The sequence below is a fragment of the Grampus griseus genome (genome assembly GCF_964374135.1).
Source record: "Grampus griseus genome assembly, chromosome: 6".
Classification (NCBI taxonomy): Eukaryota; Metazoa; Chordata; class Mammalia; order Artiodactyla; family Delphinidae; genus Grampus; species Grampus griseus.
The window spans coordinates 89,683,847-89,697,785 of record NC_139000.1 but is presented as its reverse complement, the minus strand read 5'-3'; the positions used below and the strand labels follow the sequence as shown (position 1 = coordinate 89,697,785).

Here is a 13,939-nt window from a genome sequence, read left to right as displayed (position 1 = left end):
CTTGGTAAATGGGAACTTGAATAGTACGTGTAGTCTGCTGCTGTTAGGTGGGGTGTTCCATAAATACTGATTAGATTCTGATTTTCTGTCTAACTGTTCTCTCAAACTATAATTACGGATTTTTTTGTTCTCGTTCAAGGTCTAACAGTTTTTGTTTTATGTATTTAAGCAGCTCTGTTGTTAGGTACATATACATTTAGGATCATTATATTTTCCTTTGGGTTGACATTATATCATTATTTAGTATCATTGGTAATTTTCTTTGCTATAAAGTGTACTCACTGAAATGAACATAGACACCCTGCTCTCTTTGAATAATGCTTGCATGGTATATCCTACTTTAGCCTTTTACTCTCAACCTACCTATTTTGTTATATTTAAGGACTTTCTTGTACACAGCAAAAGGCTGGATAATGTGTTTTTATCACTCTACCAATCTCTATTAATTGATGTATTTACACCATTTACATTTAGCGTAATTACTAATGTTAAGTTTAAGCCTTCCATTTTATTTTCTGCTTTGTATTTGTTCTACATTCTTTTTCCATGCTTCCTGTAGGATACTTGAACATATTCCAGAATTCCATTTTTATTTGTTTAGTGTTTTTGTATGTATCTTTTAGTGTAGGCTTTTATAGTGGTTGCATTAGGTGGTACACTATATATACATAACCACTGGTGTTGACATTTTACCAGTCTGAGATAAGTGTAGAAATCTTAACTCCCTTTACATTCCTTTGCTCTTCCCTATTTATAACTATCTTGAATATTCCTTGCATATGCATTTAGAGGTTTTCGTTTTTGTTGCAACCATCAAACATAAATTTTAAAAATTCAAGAAGAAAAGTCTGTTGAATTTATCTATATTTTGACTCTTTCAATTTTTTTCCCCTCTGTTCTGATGTCCCTAGATTTCCTCTTTTATCATTTTCTGTTTTAAGAATTTCCTCTAGCTATTCTTTTAGTAAGTCTTGCTAGTAACAAATTCTTTTAGTTTTCCGTCATTTGATAATGTCTTGATTATCCCTTTACCTTGAAAGATATTTTTGCTTGATATAAAATTGTGGGTTGACAATACTCATCTTTTAGCACTTGAGAAATGTTGTCCTTTCATCTTCTGACCTCTACTGATTTCTGATGAGAAATCCAGTATGATTCAAATTGTTTTTCCCCTAGAAGTTAGGTATTGCAACATCTGTCACTGCTTTCAAGATGTTTTCTTGGCCTTAAGTTTTCAGAAGTTTTACTATGTTATGTCTGATGTGAATTCTTTTGGATTTATCCTGTATGGTGTTTTCTTAGCTTCTTGAATCTGTAGGTTTATGTGTTTTGCCAAATTTAGGAAGTTTTCAGACATTATTTCTTTGAACACTTTTTCAGTCCTGTCCTATCTTCTCTTCCTTCCAGAATGCAGTGCCAAGAACATTAAACTTTTGTTATTATCCCACAGATCCTTCAGGCTCTGTTCAGTTTTTTAAGCTTTTTTGTTTTTAACTCTGTTATTCAGAATGGGTAATTTCTATTGTTATTTCTTCCTGTTTATGGATTCTTTCCTATCTCTTCTATTCTGTTGTTGAGCCCATCCACTGAGTTTCTGTATTTTAATTATTGTATTTACCAGTTCTAATATTTTAATTCTATTCTTTGTATCTTTTACTTGTTTACTGAGGCTATTTTTCACTTGTTTCTATTGTGTTTGTAATTGCTCTGTGAAGCATTTTTGTTAAGGCTGCTTTACATTCTGTCAGATAATGTCAACGTTTCTGTCATCTTGGTGTTCCTATGTACTGACTGACTTTTTTCATTCAGTTTAAGATCTCCCAGTTCTTGGTATAATGAGTAATTTTCAATTAAAACCTGGACATGTTAGGCATTATGAGACTCTGGTTCTTATTTACATCCTCTATTTTAGTTGACTTTGTTTGACATTACACTGGCGAGGGAAAGGGAATACTGCTTCATCTCTGATTAGTGAGAGAAGTCCGGGTTCCCTATTTAGCTTGCATTGACACTGAGGTCAGGACTCCTTGTTACTTCTGGGGTGGGGGTGGTGTGGTGGTGGTGAGGGGTAAGGTGATGCAAGAAAGGAGTTCCTGTTCTCCTCTAGACCTCCACTAATACCTCCCCTGGCCACAAAGAGTAGGAATGCCTCCTTACTGCTCCCCATGTGGCCTTCACTGACATCTTGACAGGGTGGAGGGATATGTGGCCTCACTACTGCTGGGTAGTGGTTAAGGGGAAGGGATGTCTTGTTATTGCCTGATGGGGATAGAAGTTTAGGCTCTCCACGTGGTCTACAATGACACTACTGGGCAAAAGAGCTCGTTATCACCCAGGTAGGATGAAAGTCCCAGCTCACTGCTTGGTCTTCTCTGATACCACCATGGCAGTGAGGGCTTGAGGGTCCTCAGCCTGGGAAAGGTCTAGGCTCCCCACTTGGCTCTGGCTGGTGTGAATGGTAGTAGAGCCTAGTTTCCTCTGTCTTATTTGGGTGGAGTAGAGCAGTTACTGTCTGGAAGTTTTTTTGTCTTGCTTGGTTGCCACTCTCCTGGTCCCACCTGCAGAGAGCAGGATTTTGTTGGGGTATTTACGTCCATGCCCATTGGCATTTCCAGATTGCCAGCTTCTTCAGCTCCAAGCCTGGGATACATGAAGCAAAAAGAAAAACCAGGGAACTCTCCACTGTTTTCTTACTTGTTCCCAAGATCCCTAGTTGGTCTGCCTTCTTCCCTCTACCATTAAGAGTCTTCTTATGCTTGTTTTTATATATCATGTCTGGGGTGTTTAGCTGTACTTTGTGGGAGGAATAGGGAAAAGTATGTCTACTCCATCTTTCTAGAAGTGCTAGTTCAATCACTTACTCTTGTGGATTCATTTTGATGACAATTAGAAAGAAAAAGGTTATCCAATTTTACCAATTCTCTTGTAATAGCCTTAAAAACATTCATAGGCTTAATTAAAAAATAAAATACAAACAATGGAGGTCACTCTTACCTTGTTCACTGCCATCTGTACAAATGTTAAGATTGACATATGCACAAGCAGGGCCAGGCATGGAAGATCCTCTGGTGAGTGTAATTTCCAGGTCTGACCCTTTTAACTAAGCACATGAGAATATGTGAGCGGCTACCTGTAGCATCTGACCATAGTGTCAAATAAGAGCTCTATACAACTCTGAGAGCATATTCAATCTCAACACTAAAACAGTGAAGAGCTACAATTTTTCCCCTCTTTTTTCCTTGTTCCTTAGAAAACATGCAAAATAGAAAATGAAACCATCTTGTAACTTGTGCCACTGAAAAGACAGTCACATTCAGGTCCTGCTTTTCTATTCCATTTCTCCCATACAAAGTAGAAAAAGACAAGGAACATATGACTGAATAAATGACTAACTGATATAGAAAAGAATTTTTATCAGACATACTTCTGAATTATTGACCAATACCTTTCACGTCTTGGTCAGATTTTCAGAGTTACATCTAAAATGTTTGAACAGGAAATGAAATTATATTTTTATGTATAACCTACTACCATAAAAGTAAACTGCTTTTCAAGTCAATTGCTCTTTATGTTTAACAGTAAGCACCAGAATCCACAATACTGACTTGTATAGTTTTAGATAAAACAGCACCATACAGTCATCTAACCTGGCAATTCTTATGTATATCCTAGTTACCTTCCCAAAGAGAACGGCTCTAATTTCCCTTTTTTCTCTTCTGGACTCTACTCACTATTCCCCAGAGCAATACTTCAGGACTGAGTACTATACTAATTGCTACCGGGGGACAGAACATCAAGATATAACTACATAAACTTAACATAAAATCTAATCCTAAATCTCTTAATGTTCAACAGAACTCAGAACTCACCTGCATTTTTTCTTGAATAAGGATTTCATCTGATGTAGGAACTGGATATGGTTTTAAAGGAGACTTTATGGTGGCAAATATGAACTCTGTGTGGCTTTTGATAACATTATTCAGATACTTTCCTTCAGATTTTGCTTTATAATAAACTGTTATTTCATCAGTTGGAACCAGATTGCACTGAAAGCACATAGAGAAAATTTAAAAGGGAAGCACATTTGTCAATTAAAATGTAAGGTGCTGTTAAACAGGGCTGATGATCCCACACTGAATCATTATGGAAGGGTACAGTATCCTGACCAATTCTCTGAAAAAAGGAGTGATCAAGTAACAACTCATAAAGCTCTGAACTGAGACAGACGTTACAAGTACCCCATTATCTGCTGGAGTGGCCACCTCAGACCCTGAACTACAGGTCTCAGAAACCTGGCCAGAGGAGGAGGACTTGTGGGAACCCTCCTTGGGACAGAAGCTCCCTGGCTCTCTCACCCAGTAGGGGCAGGCAAATGTTCTGTGCACCTGTCCTGGCTCCCAACTTCTGAATGAGGAAGAACCACCTCACTCTGTCCAGATCCAACAATCTCTCCCTGAGCTAGGAGTCCTTCCACACTGACTGCATCTCTGCTCTTCCTCAGAGACATTTGCTGTCAGCTCTGACAACCTTATGTGCCAGTCAGGAGGACTATCTATCCAGAAGATGGTTTTGTGGAAGCCGTAAAGAACTGAAAAAGAAGGACAAGGAGCACATGTTAGCTGAAAGCTTCTGATCAGAGAAACAAAAGAGCCACATCCAGCTTGGGAGTGAACAGGAGAGAAAGGAAGTGGCCTACCTCTCCTAACAGTACAATCTGAATGGACCACAGATCAGTGACTAATCATCATTAATGAATTACTATGGTTTATATTACTTGCCTCTCCTCTCCTCCCCCAAAACCAAAACAAATACCAAACAAAAAAACCAAAACAAAACTCCAAAACAGTAGCTTGTTCTTAATCTGACAAGCTGACCTTTTTTCGAAGTTTCTGGATACGATTGATGACTTCCCGAGCCACTCCTTCATCCACCATTGACTGGTCAGGGGTGACGTCCAAGAGAACCAAAGCCTGTAGGAATGAACGGTGTACACCATGACAATCAAATATAGAAAAACAGTTCTTTTAAACTCAGCAAAATGGTGTTTAAATTCTCAGAAGTCTATAATGCAGCACTATTTAGTCACACACCTGAGCCAAAGACAAAATTAACGTGGTTTCTTTATGTTTGGGTCCTCCTTTGTAAACAGCTATTCCTTCATCTCTGAAGAAAGGTGAGACTTCTCATTTTTCTTCTGTAGGGTGCTGCTCACAGGAGATTTCCTGAGACCGACTTTCAAGAGAGTCTCTCATGTAACTCTACTCTTTGTCTATCTAATGAATAATATCAACTCTTCTAATAAATAAAATCACCAATCATGAAGCTCTTACAGCAGCACGACTTTTCACAATGCATCCACCACAAACAAGTGGACTGAAGATCTCAAAGCCGCCATCTCTGTTGTTTTCTTTAACCATGACTCTATTCTTTGGTTTGTTGGTGTGATTCAAGACACAATTTCTACAATGGGCCACCATACTTTTTTATATGGTTTAGCTTAAATTGCCACCTTCTTGTCAACTTTAACTACTTTTTTATCTCATTGGTCATAAAGGCTGTCAATGATGATGTGATAATAATGACTGTCACTTCTATTATAGAGGGGAACATACGTATAAGTTAGGCATCATCCCCATTTACGTTTTTGAGGACACTCAATGAGAGAAGTTAACAAACTTGCTCCACTTCATGAAGGCACAGGAGGCAAACTGGAAATGGATAATGTGTCATGGCAGGGCAACCATGGCCCACAATACACAAATCATGTCAAGAAACTCAGAAGCATCACAGACAACACCTCCTTAAGTATAGACAACTTCAGGACTCTCTCATTTGGCTGCAGTCAGAAAGGGCTGCACCCTCTCACTGTTTACAAATCTCTTTCCCTGGCCCCAATTCCTTCTTTCCTAGTTTCCTCACCTTTGGCTCCTTACCACTGTCTGCCCACATGGAGTTCTGTCTACATCATATTTAAGACTCTGTGTATGGGAATCCCCTGGTGGTCCAGTGGTTAGGACTCGGTGCTTTCACTCCTGGGGATCTGGGTTCAATCCCTGGTCGGGGAATTAAGATCCCGTAAGCCACATGGCATGCCAAAAAAACCAACCAAACAAACAAACCCTGTATAAAGGCTGGAGGAGGTTGGCTTGCCTCATACGAGGCATCTTCCCCTGTATGTGGCATATTAAGCACAGAGGGACTCCAGCAGGTCCCTCACTCTCACAATGGAGACCTTACAACCTATCTGCCTGGAGAAGTCTGGTCAAGAGTGAAGAGAGATGCTGTGATCCATTACAACAAAAAAAGACAGACCCCAGAATGCAAAACTGCTTGTACATCCTCTTCAAGGGGTGCTCTCTAACCACCCCCACTGCTACCCCAGACTTCAAATAGGAGCACTTATTTCTACTAGATAACTTATCAAGTACAGTAATAAGAATTGACTTACTTTTCTATCTCCATGACAGACTCATTCCTTGAAGGGTGGGATTACATCTTACTCATTTTTGTATGACCCAACACTTAGGACAACTGCATGCATAAAGTCACAAGATATCAATTTATGTATTCATTAAAGAAATGCATATGTCAAGAAGTTATAATAGAGGAGTTTAATAAGGCCAATCTAAAATAAATAACTGGTTTATTTTACCCTGAGACAAGCTGCCAATACTGTCAGGAGAGGCATAGGTAAATGTTTTCTCCTCTTATGTTCTTATCTTTTGGTAAAGAAATATTCTAGGGAACAGAAAAATACCTGAGCATCTGAGTGTGCTTCAAACTGTGTCGTTCCACCTGTTGCCTGATCAAAGGTGTACATGAGGCGGATATCTTCTTCATGCAATTCATGGCCTTCCACAACAATGGTCCCTATTGGGGAAACAACTGCCACTGTTACTCAATCAGTACCCCACTCCTCAAGCTGCCCTGCTACTAATATATTTTGCCACTCTTTAATAAAACCTTCATATAATCAAGCTACACAGTCTTCAAGAGATATGTCCTCTGGACTCATGTCATTGTTGAGGTCAAGAATGAGACAAACTTTCTTTAGACTGCACCATGCTATCTTGAGGACACTTAAATCACCATTGATATCTACTGTTGTATATAAGCTCCCAGGTCCAAAGACATGTGCCAGAAGGCAACGAATCTCCACCATAAACATGAGCAACCATGTTTATGATGGAGAAAGCATGCTATAATGAAGAAAGCACAGTCTGTAGAGTCAAACTGGACTTAGGCCCACCACTCATTGATTGTAGGACCCTGGTGTTCTATTATCTGCCTATCAGAGTGCAGTGAGGGTGAAAAAAGGTAGACAGTGTGAAGTTCTGAGCATCATGCCTATTCATGGTAGGCAGAATGTATAAACAGCTAAGGATGGCAGTTCCCATCATAAGGAAAGCCTACTATGGTAACTCACAAATGATCTTCTTGGTCTTTCAGCAACTGGCTGTCATTTTCACTTTAAGTCACTGCATTCTGAAAACTACTTTGCTTTCCATCAATGCAGAACAGTCCATTCAGAAACTATAGCTTAGAAACTGTAGGCTTTCCGTTTCAAATAAGGTTTGAGGACTTTTTAATATTTTGGCTAACTGGTGAAACAACTTAATATTTGTGACTTGAAGGCTGATCCTTTAATTTTGTCAAGTTAAATTAGTACTGACTCAACTTTTAGTTGCTAGCCTCTTATGTTTTATAAATTTTACCTAAAAATTCGGGGAATCTTAGGGACATTTCCCCCAATTTCCATAACTACCCATCTGATTTCTGAATCTTTAAATCTTTCCTCATGACACTTCCATGCTTATGATTTTCAACTTCAGAGGGAACTCTAACAATCAAACAACTCATGCCCCTAGGATTGCTACAGGATGTCAAGTGGCCATAATTAGACCACATATGATTCTAATCATGGCAGAGCTGGGAACTCCTGGGCACCTGGAAAAGCTCCCTAAAGATTTCCTTCAGTGTACTTATCAAAACTATGATTATGTCCATAAATCTTTAGTGTCTGCCAGCACCATGAGGGTAAGGACAATGTCTACCTCATTTAACTCTATGTTCCCAGTGCCAACCAAACAGAAGGGCCTTAAAAAATATTTGCTGAATGAATGACTCCAGTCTTGCTCAATTGAGACCAACATATGTATTCTAGATATTTTAGAGAAACTATAATAAGTTCTGACCCAGTCCTCCTTCACAAGAAGCCCCAAACCTCAATGCTAAATCCCTTTCTCTAAAAACACTTAAGTATTTTAAATTTTAAATTTAAATTTTGAACTAAAATTAAAACATAACTTTTTTCTTTTGAATATCTTCTAGTTTTCATTCTGGCACCTCTAAAAAGTCACCATCTTTTTCTCTACAAGCAACATCTAATAACAATAACACTCTATACCACTGGCTGGTGAATCTCAGGGGGTTCTGCTCTCTCACTAGGGTAGATTTTTCTAGGCCCACATTAGCATTTATAGAGTTCAATGGTAACTTAAGGTCCACCCCTCTGACTCAGTAATTTCTATCTAGAAATCTAGCCAGAAGGAATCAATTCCACAGAACACTTATATGTGAATTATTCACTGAAGTATTAGTTGTACTATTAAAAGAATGGAAACAACCTAAAGCACCAACAATAAGAGACTGGTTAAAGACACTATCCGGGGCTTCCCTGGTGGCGCAGTGGTTGAGAGTCCGCCTGCCAATGCAGGGGACACGGGTTCGTGCCCCGGTCCGGGAAGATCCCACATGCCGTGGAGCAGCTAGGCCCGTGAGCCATGGCCGCTGAGCCTGCGCGTCCGGAGCCTGTGCTCTGCAACAGGAGAGGCCACAGCAGTGAGAGGCCCGCGTACCGCAAAAAAAAAAAAAAAAAAAAAGAAAGACACTATCCGGTATCCACAGGAAGGAAAATATTTTCAGCACTTACTGAAACAGCATTTTAAAGACTAATAACACACAAAAATGTTTATAATGTAAAGTGAAAATACAGACTAAAAATATAAATAAAAACAAAATAACATAAAATGTAAAAATATATGAATGAAAAATGTGAAATTTAAAATTATGTGATTTCCATTTTGTAAAGCTGTAATTATATAAATCAGAATTTTAATAGCACCCCAGCACCTAACATAACAAATACCAGACAGTAGGCACTCAATCTACATTAAATGGATGGGTGATCGGTTATGGGTCATTTTTATTCTCTTTACTTGTTTTACTTTTTTCTAAATTATCAGAATTATTCATAATAAATATTTTTATGAACAGAAAAAAAAAGTTCTTATTTAAGAAAAGGCTGTGACAGTAGAAATCAAAGAGGAGCCTAAGTATGAGACACCCATCAGGTTGAGGACACAAACGGTGGCCCCAATAAAACAGATACCAACCACTCTCCTGGAACTGCTCTAGCTCCTCACTGCTCAGCTGCTTGATGGATGTCATCACCATCTTGAAGGCTCCCTTCAGACGCTTCCCCAGGACCATGTGATCTGGTTCTGCCCTTAGGCGAATGCCATACTTGTTTTTATCTGTAGATAATGTAACTTTTCTAACATTCAATTCCTATATTTGGTAGATAAGATGAAATAAAAAAGAAATGAAAACATGTCCACAAAAACTTGCACACAAACATTCATAGCAACATTACTCACAACAACCAAAAAGTGGAAATAACCCAAATGTTGATCAATTGTGAATGAATAAACAAAATGTGGTATATCCATATAATGGACTATTATTTAGCAATATAAAGGAATGGAGCACGCATACATGCTATAACATGACTGATCCTTAGTGCTAAGTCACAGAAGCCAGACACACAAGACCACATATTGTATGATTCCATTTATAGAAAATGTCCAGAGTGGGCACATCCAGAGGCAGAAAATAGATTTGTGTTTGCCAGAGGATGGTGGGATATTGAGGGGAAAATGGTACATGAATGCTAATGGATACTGGGTTTCTTTTTGGGATGATGAAAATGCTACGAAACTGTGGTGATGGCTGCACAGCTCTATAAATAATACTAATAAATAATTGTATGGTATGAAAAAAATCTGTCCAGATCAATCAAGTTGAGCCTAACGCAACTAACAAGGACTGTAGCCTTAGAAATATGGACTTCATGTTTAAGGGTGACCTACGCTCAAGAAATTTCAAAGCACCACAAATAACTATCAATTAACTAGAAGAATCAGTTAATCAAAACATTTCGGGACTTCACTGGTGGTCCAGTGGTTAAGAATCTGCCTTCCAATGCAGGGGATGTGGGTTTAATCCCTGGTTGGGGAACTAAGATCCCACATGCTGCGGGGCAACTAAGCCTGCGTGCCACAACTAGAGAGAAGCCTGCGTGCCACAACTAGAGAGAAGCCTGCGTGCCACAACGAAGAGCCCACACACTGCAACAAAAGATCCTGCACTCCACACTGAAGATCCCGTGTGCCACAACTAAGACCTGATGCAGCCAAATAAATAAATAAATAAATATTTTTGGAAAAAATCTTAACATTTCATGTCTCCATCATACTAGTTAGTTAAGGATTACTAATGTAGCAGGAAATGGTGACTGCACAGTAGGAAATATGAAACTGAGATATCATGGAACTGTCAACTGAAGCAAATTATAGGGAAATTTCTGGTTTTGCTATTATACATTATTATATTATTTGCTCTCAGAGTGATTAAGATATTCTATTTAAATAATTCTATTTTTATCCATATCTTAAGCATTGATTATAGAATTTATAGCTCTTTAGTTATGAACTCTAAGTTTCTAAACAGTTATAAACTCCTTGGTTTCTAATATTTGTCTGGAATTCTCAAGCAATTCAAAACCAAATATAGAAATTAATTATTTTCTATCATAAAGATTTAAATACTACCTGTGAAAGGAATAAAAATGAAATTTGAAATATATTTCTTTTTAAAACATTACAGGGTAAAAGCTTTTTGGGAGGATAACTGACATGACAGTTTAAACTTCTGACCCCAAAACTCTACTTCTAGGAACCTATCCAACATCCATACTGTGACATATTTGCACGTGCACACACACACACACACACACACACACACACACACACCCCTTTTGTCTGTAATCAGAAACCTAAATTTCCAACAATATGAGTAATTAAATAAATTATGATGCAGTCAGGAAGTGAACAAAAAGAATAAATTAGATCTCTATGTTTTAACATGGGATGCTGTTTAAGAAATATTATAAAGTGAAAAAAATAAGTTAAAAACTACATATATGATCCTCTCTATTCACAAATAAAACCAATGATGTGTGCATGTGTGTATATGTGTGTACAAATGTGTGTACACGTATGTAAAATGCTAGGAACAACCCAGCAGGAGATAACCTAGTGAACAAGTGGGTGATGAGACACCAGGGAGTGGCCAGGGTAAGAGGAGACTTGCTTTGTACTCGATGCTAGTGCTTATTTACAACCAGTGTGTGTTTACTTGATACTTGTATAATTTGAAGGAACAAAGATTTTTTTGGTGTTAGTTATCAAAAAGTACTTTGGGGAAGAGAAGTGGATGAAAGGATAAATGATCCAACAAAGGTGTAAAATTCATGGACATTGAAAATCACTGTCAAAGAATTACAATTACATTGTAAAAAGTCATGATGAATCTAAAAGCAAAGTGTAAAATTCCATGGATGGTTAAATTTATGTATATACTGATATAAAAAGGAAAAGGACAAATGATACACTCAAAGTGTAGTTGACTAAAGAGTACTAACCAAAATAATCTTCCCAAGGCAAGAAGTTTGTTTGGACCAAATCAAACAAATCAACTGTCTTACCTCAATGATATACTTCTCCAATGACTTAATTTCATTAAGAGCTTCTGGATCCTGATGAATAACTACAATTTCTTTCAAAGGATACTAGAAAGAAAATGGAAGGGAAAGTTCATGAGCATCCAGTCCTCTAAACTACAGAAAAATGAATGTTAAATGTTTTATCTGAATCTCAAACTCCAGACTAAGCAGGCATAACTAGTACTAAGTCATTCACACCCTTATTGCAGAAAAGAAATTTACGCCATTGCTGGCAGCTCTTTATATTAAGAAAATACTCCAAAACATAATTATCTAGGTATGTGTAATGCAAAACAGATATAAAATCTCAAACCTTTATTGGAATAGTTTTGCGGTCTCGAATCACTCGCCCGAGTTCAATCACAGACTGCATTCTAGATACTGCACTCTCGGTTTTCTTGTCAATCAATTCCTCTCTGGTTGGTAGAGGTAGGGATTTGAAAGAGATTAGATTCAAAAGGAGAAAATTCCAAAGAATAGGCATGCTTAAGTGAGGAACAGGGTCAGGCTAGAGATGTGATGGTGTAGCTAGGCTTTCCGGGGAGGCTCTTGGGAAGGACAGCACATGCCTGCCTTTGGGGCACACACTGAGAAGCAGGCAGCAAGCTTGAGCCTGCTGCTTAGTGCCTAGCAGCTCCCCAAAGCGATCCCAACAGGCCTACCCACCCCTACCTGCCATAGCTCTACTGGGGATTCCACACTAAGCATCCCTCCTATCCATTCTGTAGCCTGAGGAGCAGCTCAGGGGGGAGGCAGGGCATGAAGGGGCTGGAGCAGGGAGCTGGGGGTCCCACTTGAGTGCATCTCTGGCAACTCTCCTTCCCCTGGCCCAGGAGAGGCTTATGTGTATTTGATTCTTACCGAACATGGGGCAGCATGAGGTAGTGGATACTGAATGTGTCCTTGTCCCGGACAGAAACAGGGTCAATCAGTGTCTTCAGATTCTGGTACATCAATTCAGTAAGAAAAGGGGTATAGGGGGCCTGTGTAAGGACAGAAGACATCGGGTCATTCATACGTAGCCATCATTAACTGATCTCAGGGTGAGAAGCAACTACATAAACATTTTAGAGAAATGATATGGGAATATGCACAGAAATGAACATAAGGTTACAAAACATGCCCTATGAAAGAGAAATGACATCATTTTGAACTTGGCGAGCTAGACACTCATGAAACACAGCAGCAGGACTAACAGCCAGAAGTGCCTAAAACATTCTTGAGGATGTCTATAATAAAAACAGGAGTCCCTGACCACATGCCAGTCAAGTCAACAGGCAGAGGAATGAATGTCCCTAAACCTCTGTAAACTGGGGAAACACCACCTGCTTCACAGGATGAAGGGGAATGAGGTCAGACATGAGACACCAGGCAGGGGACCTGGTACAAAGCAGGTTTTCATTCCATGTACGTTTAGGAAACAAATAGAAGCCTTATAACATTAAACTGGAATAGCAGAAATAAGATACAGGAAATTAAAACTGGAATTTTTACTTGTATGTCATTTATTTCAATTGATAGGAACATGTCTCAAGTAAAATACTGTTTGCAATATATTTTTGTTTGGTTAGCTATTAGTTCAAGAACTTCTCCACTACTCACAGACAATTACAGGAATCTACATTAAGATGAGGTATGCTGCTCTTGAGTCTAGATGCAAGGACCTTGACCTGAAATGTACTGCCAAGGGTGAAAAGAAAGAATCCAGCTTTTAAAGCTAATGTTTTTTAGCCGTTATTTGACATACATAAGCTAACGAGATTTCTGAAAAGAAACTAGAAATTTAGGTTATTTTAACACTTCTATTTCTATTTTTAGTGGAACAAATACAGAATAGATACAGACGGAGGACAGTGCAGCAACCGGGCACCACAAGCAGCCCACAGGGCTGGCATCTTACCGTAAGTCTGCACAGAGAAAGCAGAACACTAAACAAGGTCTCCAGAGCCATAACACAATCCTCTATCCCATTTTCACCCTAGTGAATAAAAAACACACATTAAACTGTTAAAACCAATAGTTCATTGTAAGAAAAAAAAGAATAAAAAGGGGAAAACTCAACCATAATTAAGTTACCCAGAGATAACTACTTTA

General features: G+C 38.6%; 1 protein-coding gene across 1 annotated transcript in view; it reads right to left on the bottom strand.

Moving 5' to 3' along the window:
• Nucleotides 1–13,939, bottom strand: part of IARS1 (isoleucyl-tRNA synthetase 1) — an 81,039-nt gene that overhangs the window by 15,776 nt on the left and 51,324 nt on the right. The window contains exons 22-30 of the mRNA XM_082656336.1: nt 13,746–13,823; nt 12,707–12,828; nt 12,159–12,261; nt 11,828–11,911; nt 9,396–9,570; nt 6,758–6,870; nt 4,875–4,970; nt 3,870–4,046; nt 2,995–3,100 (exon numbers count right to left, since the gene is read on the bottom strand). Coding sequence (XP_082512462.1) covers nt 2,995–3,100; nt 3,870–4,046; nt 4,875–4,970; nt 6,758–6,870; nt 9,396–9,570; nt 11,828–11,911; nt 12,159–12,261; nt 12,707–12,828; nt 13,746–13,823 — 1,054 coding nt within the window. The remainder of the gene's footprint in view (nt 1–2,994; nt 3,101–3,869; nt 4,047–4,874; nt 4,971–6,757; nt 6,871–9,395; nt 9,571–11,827; nt 11,912–12,158; nt 12,262–12,706; nt 12,829–13,745; nt 13,824–13,939) is intronic.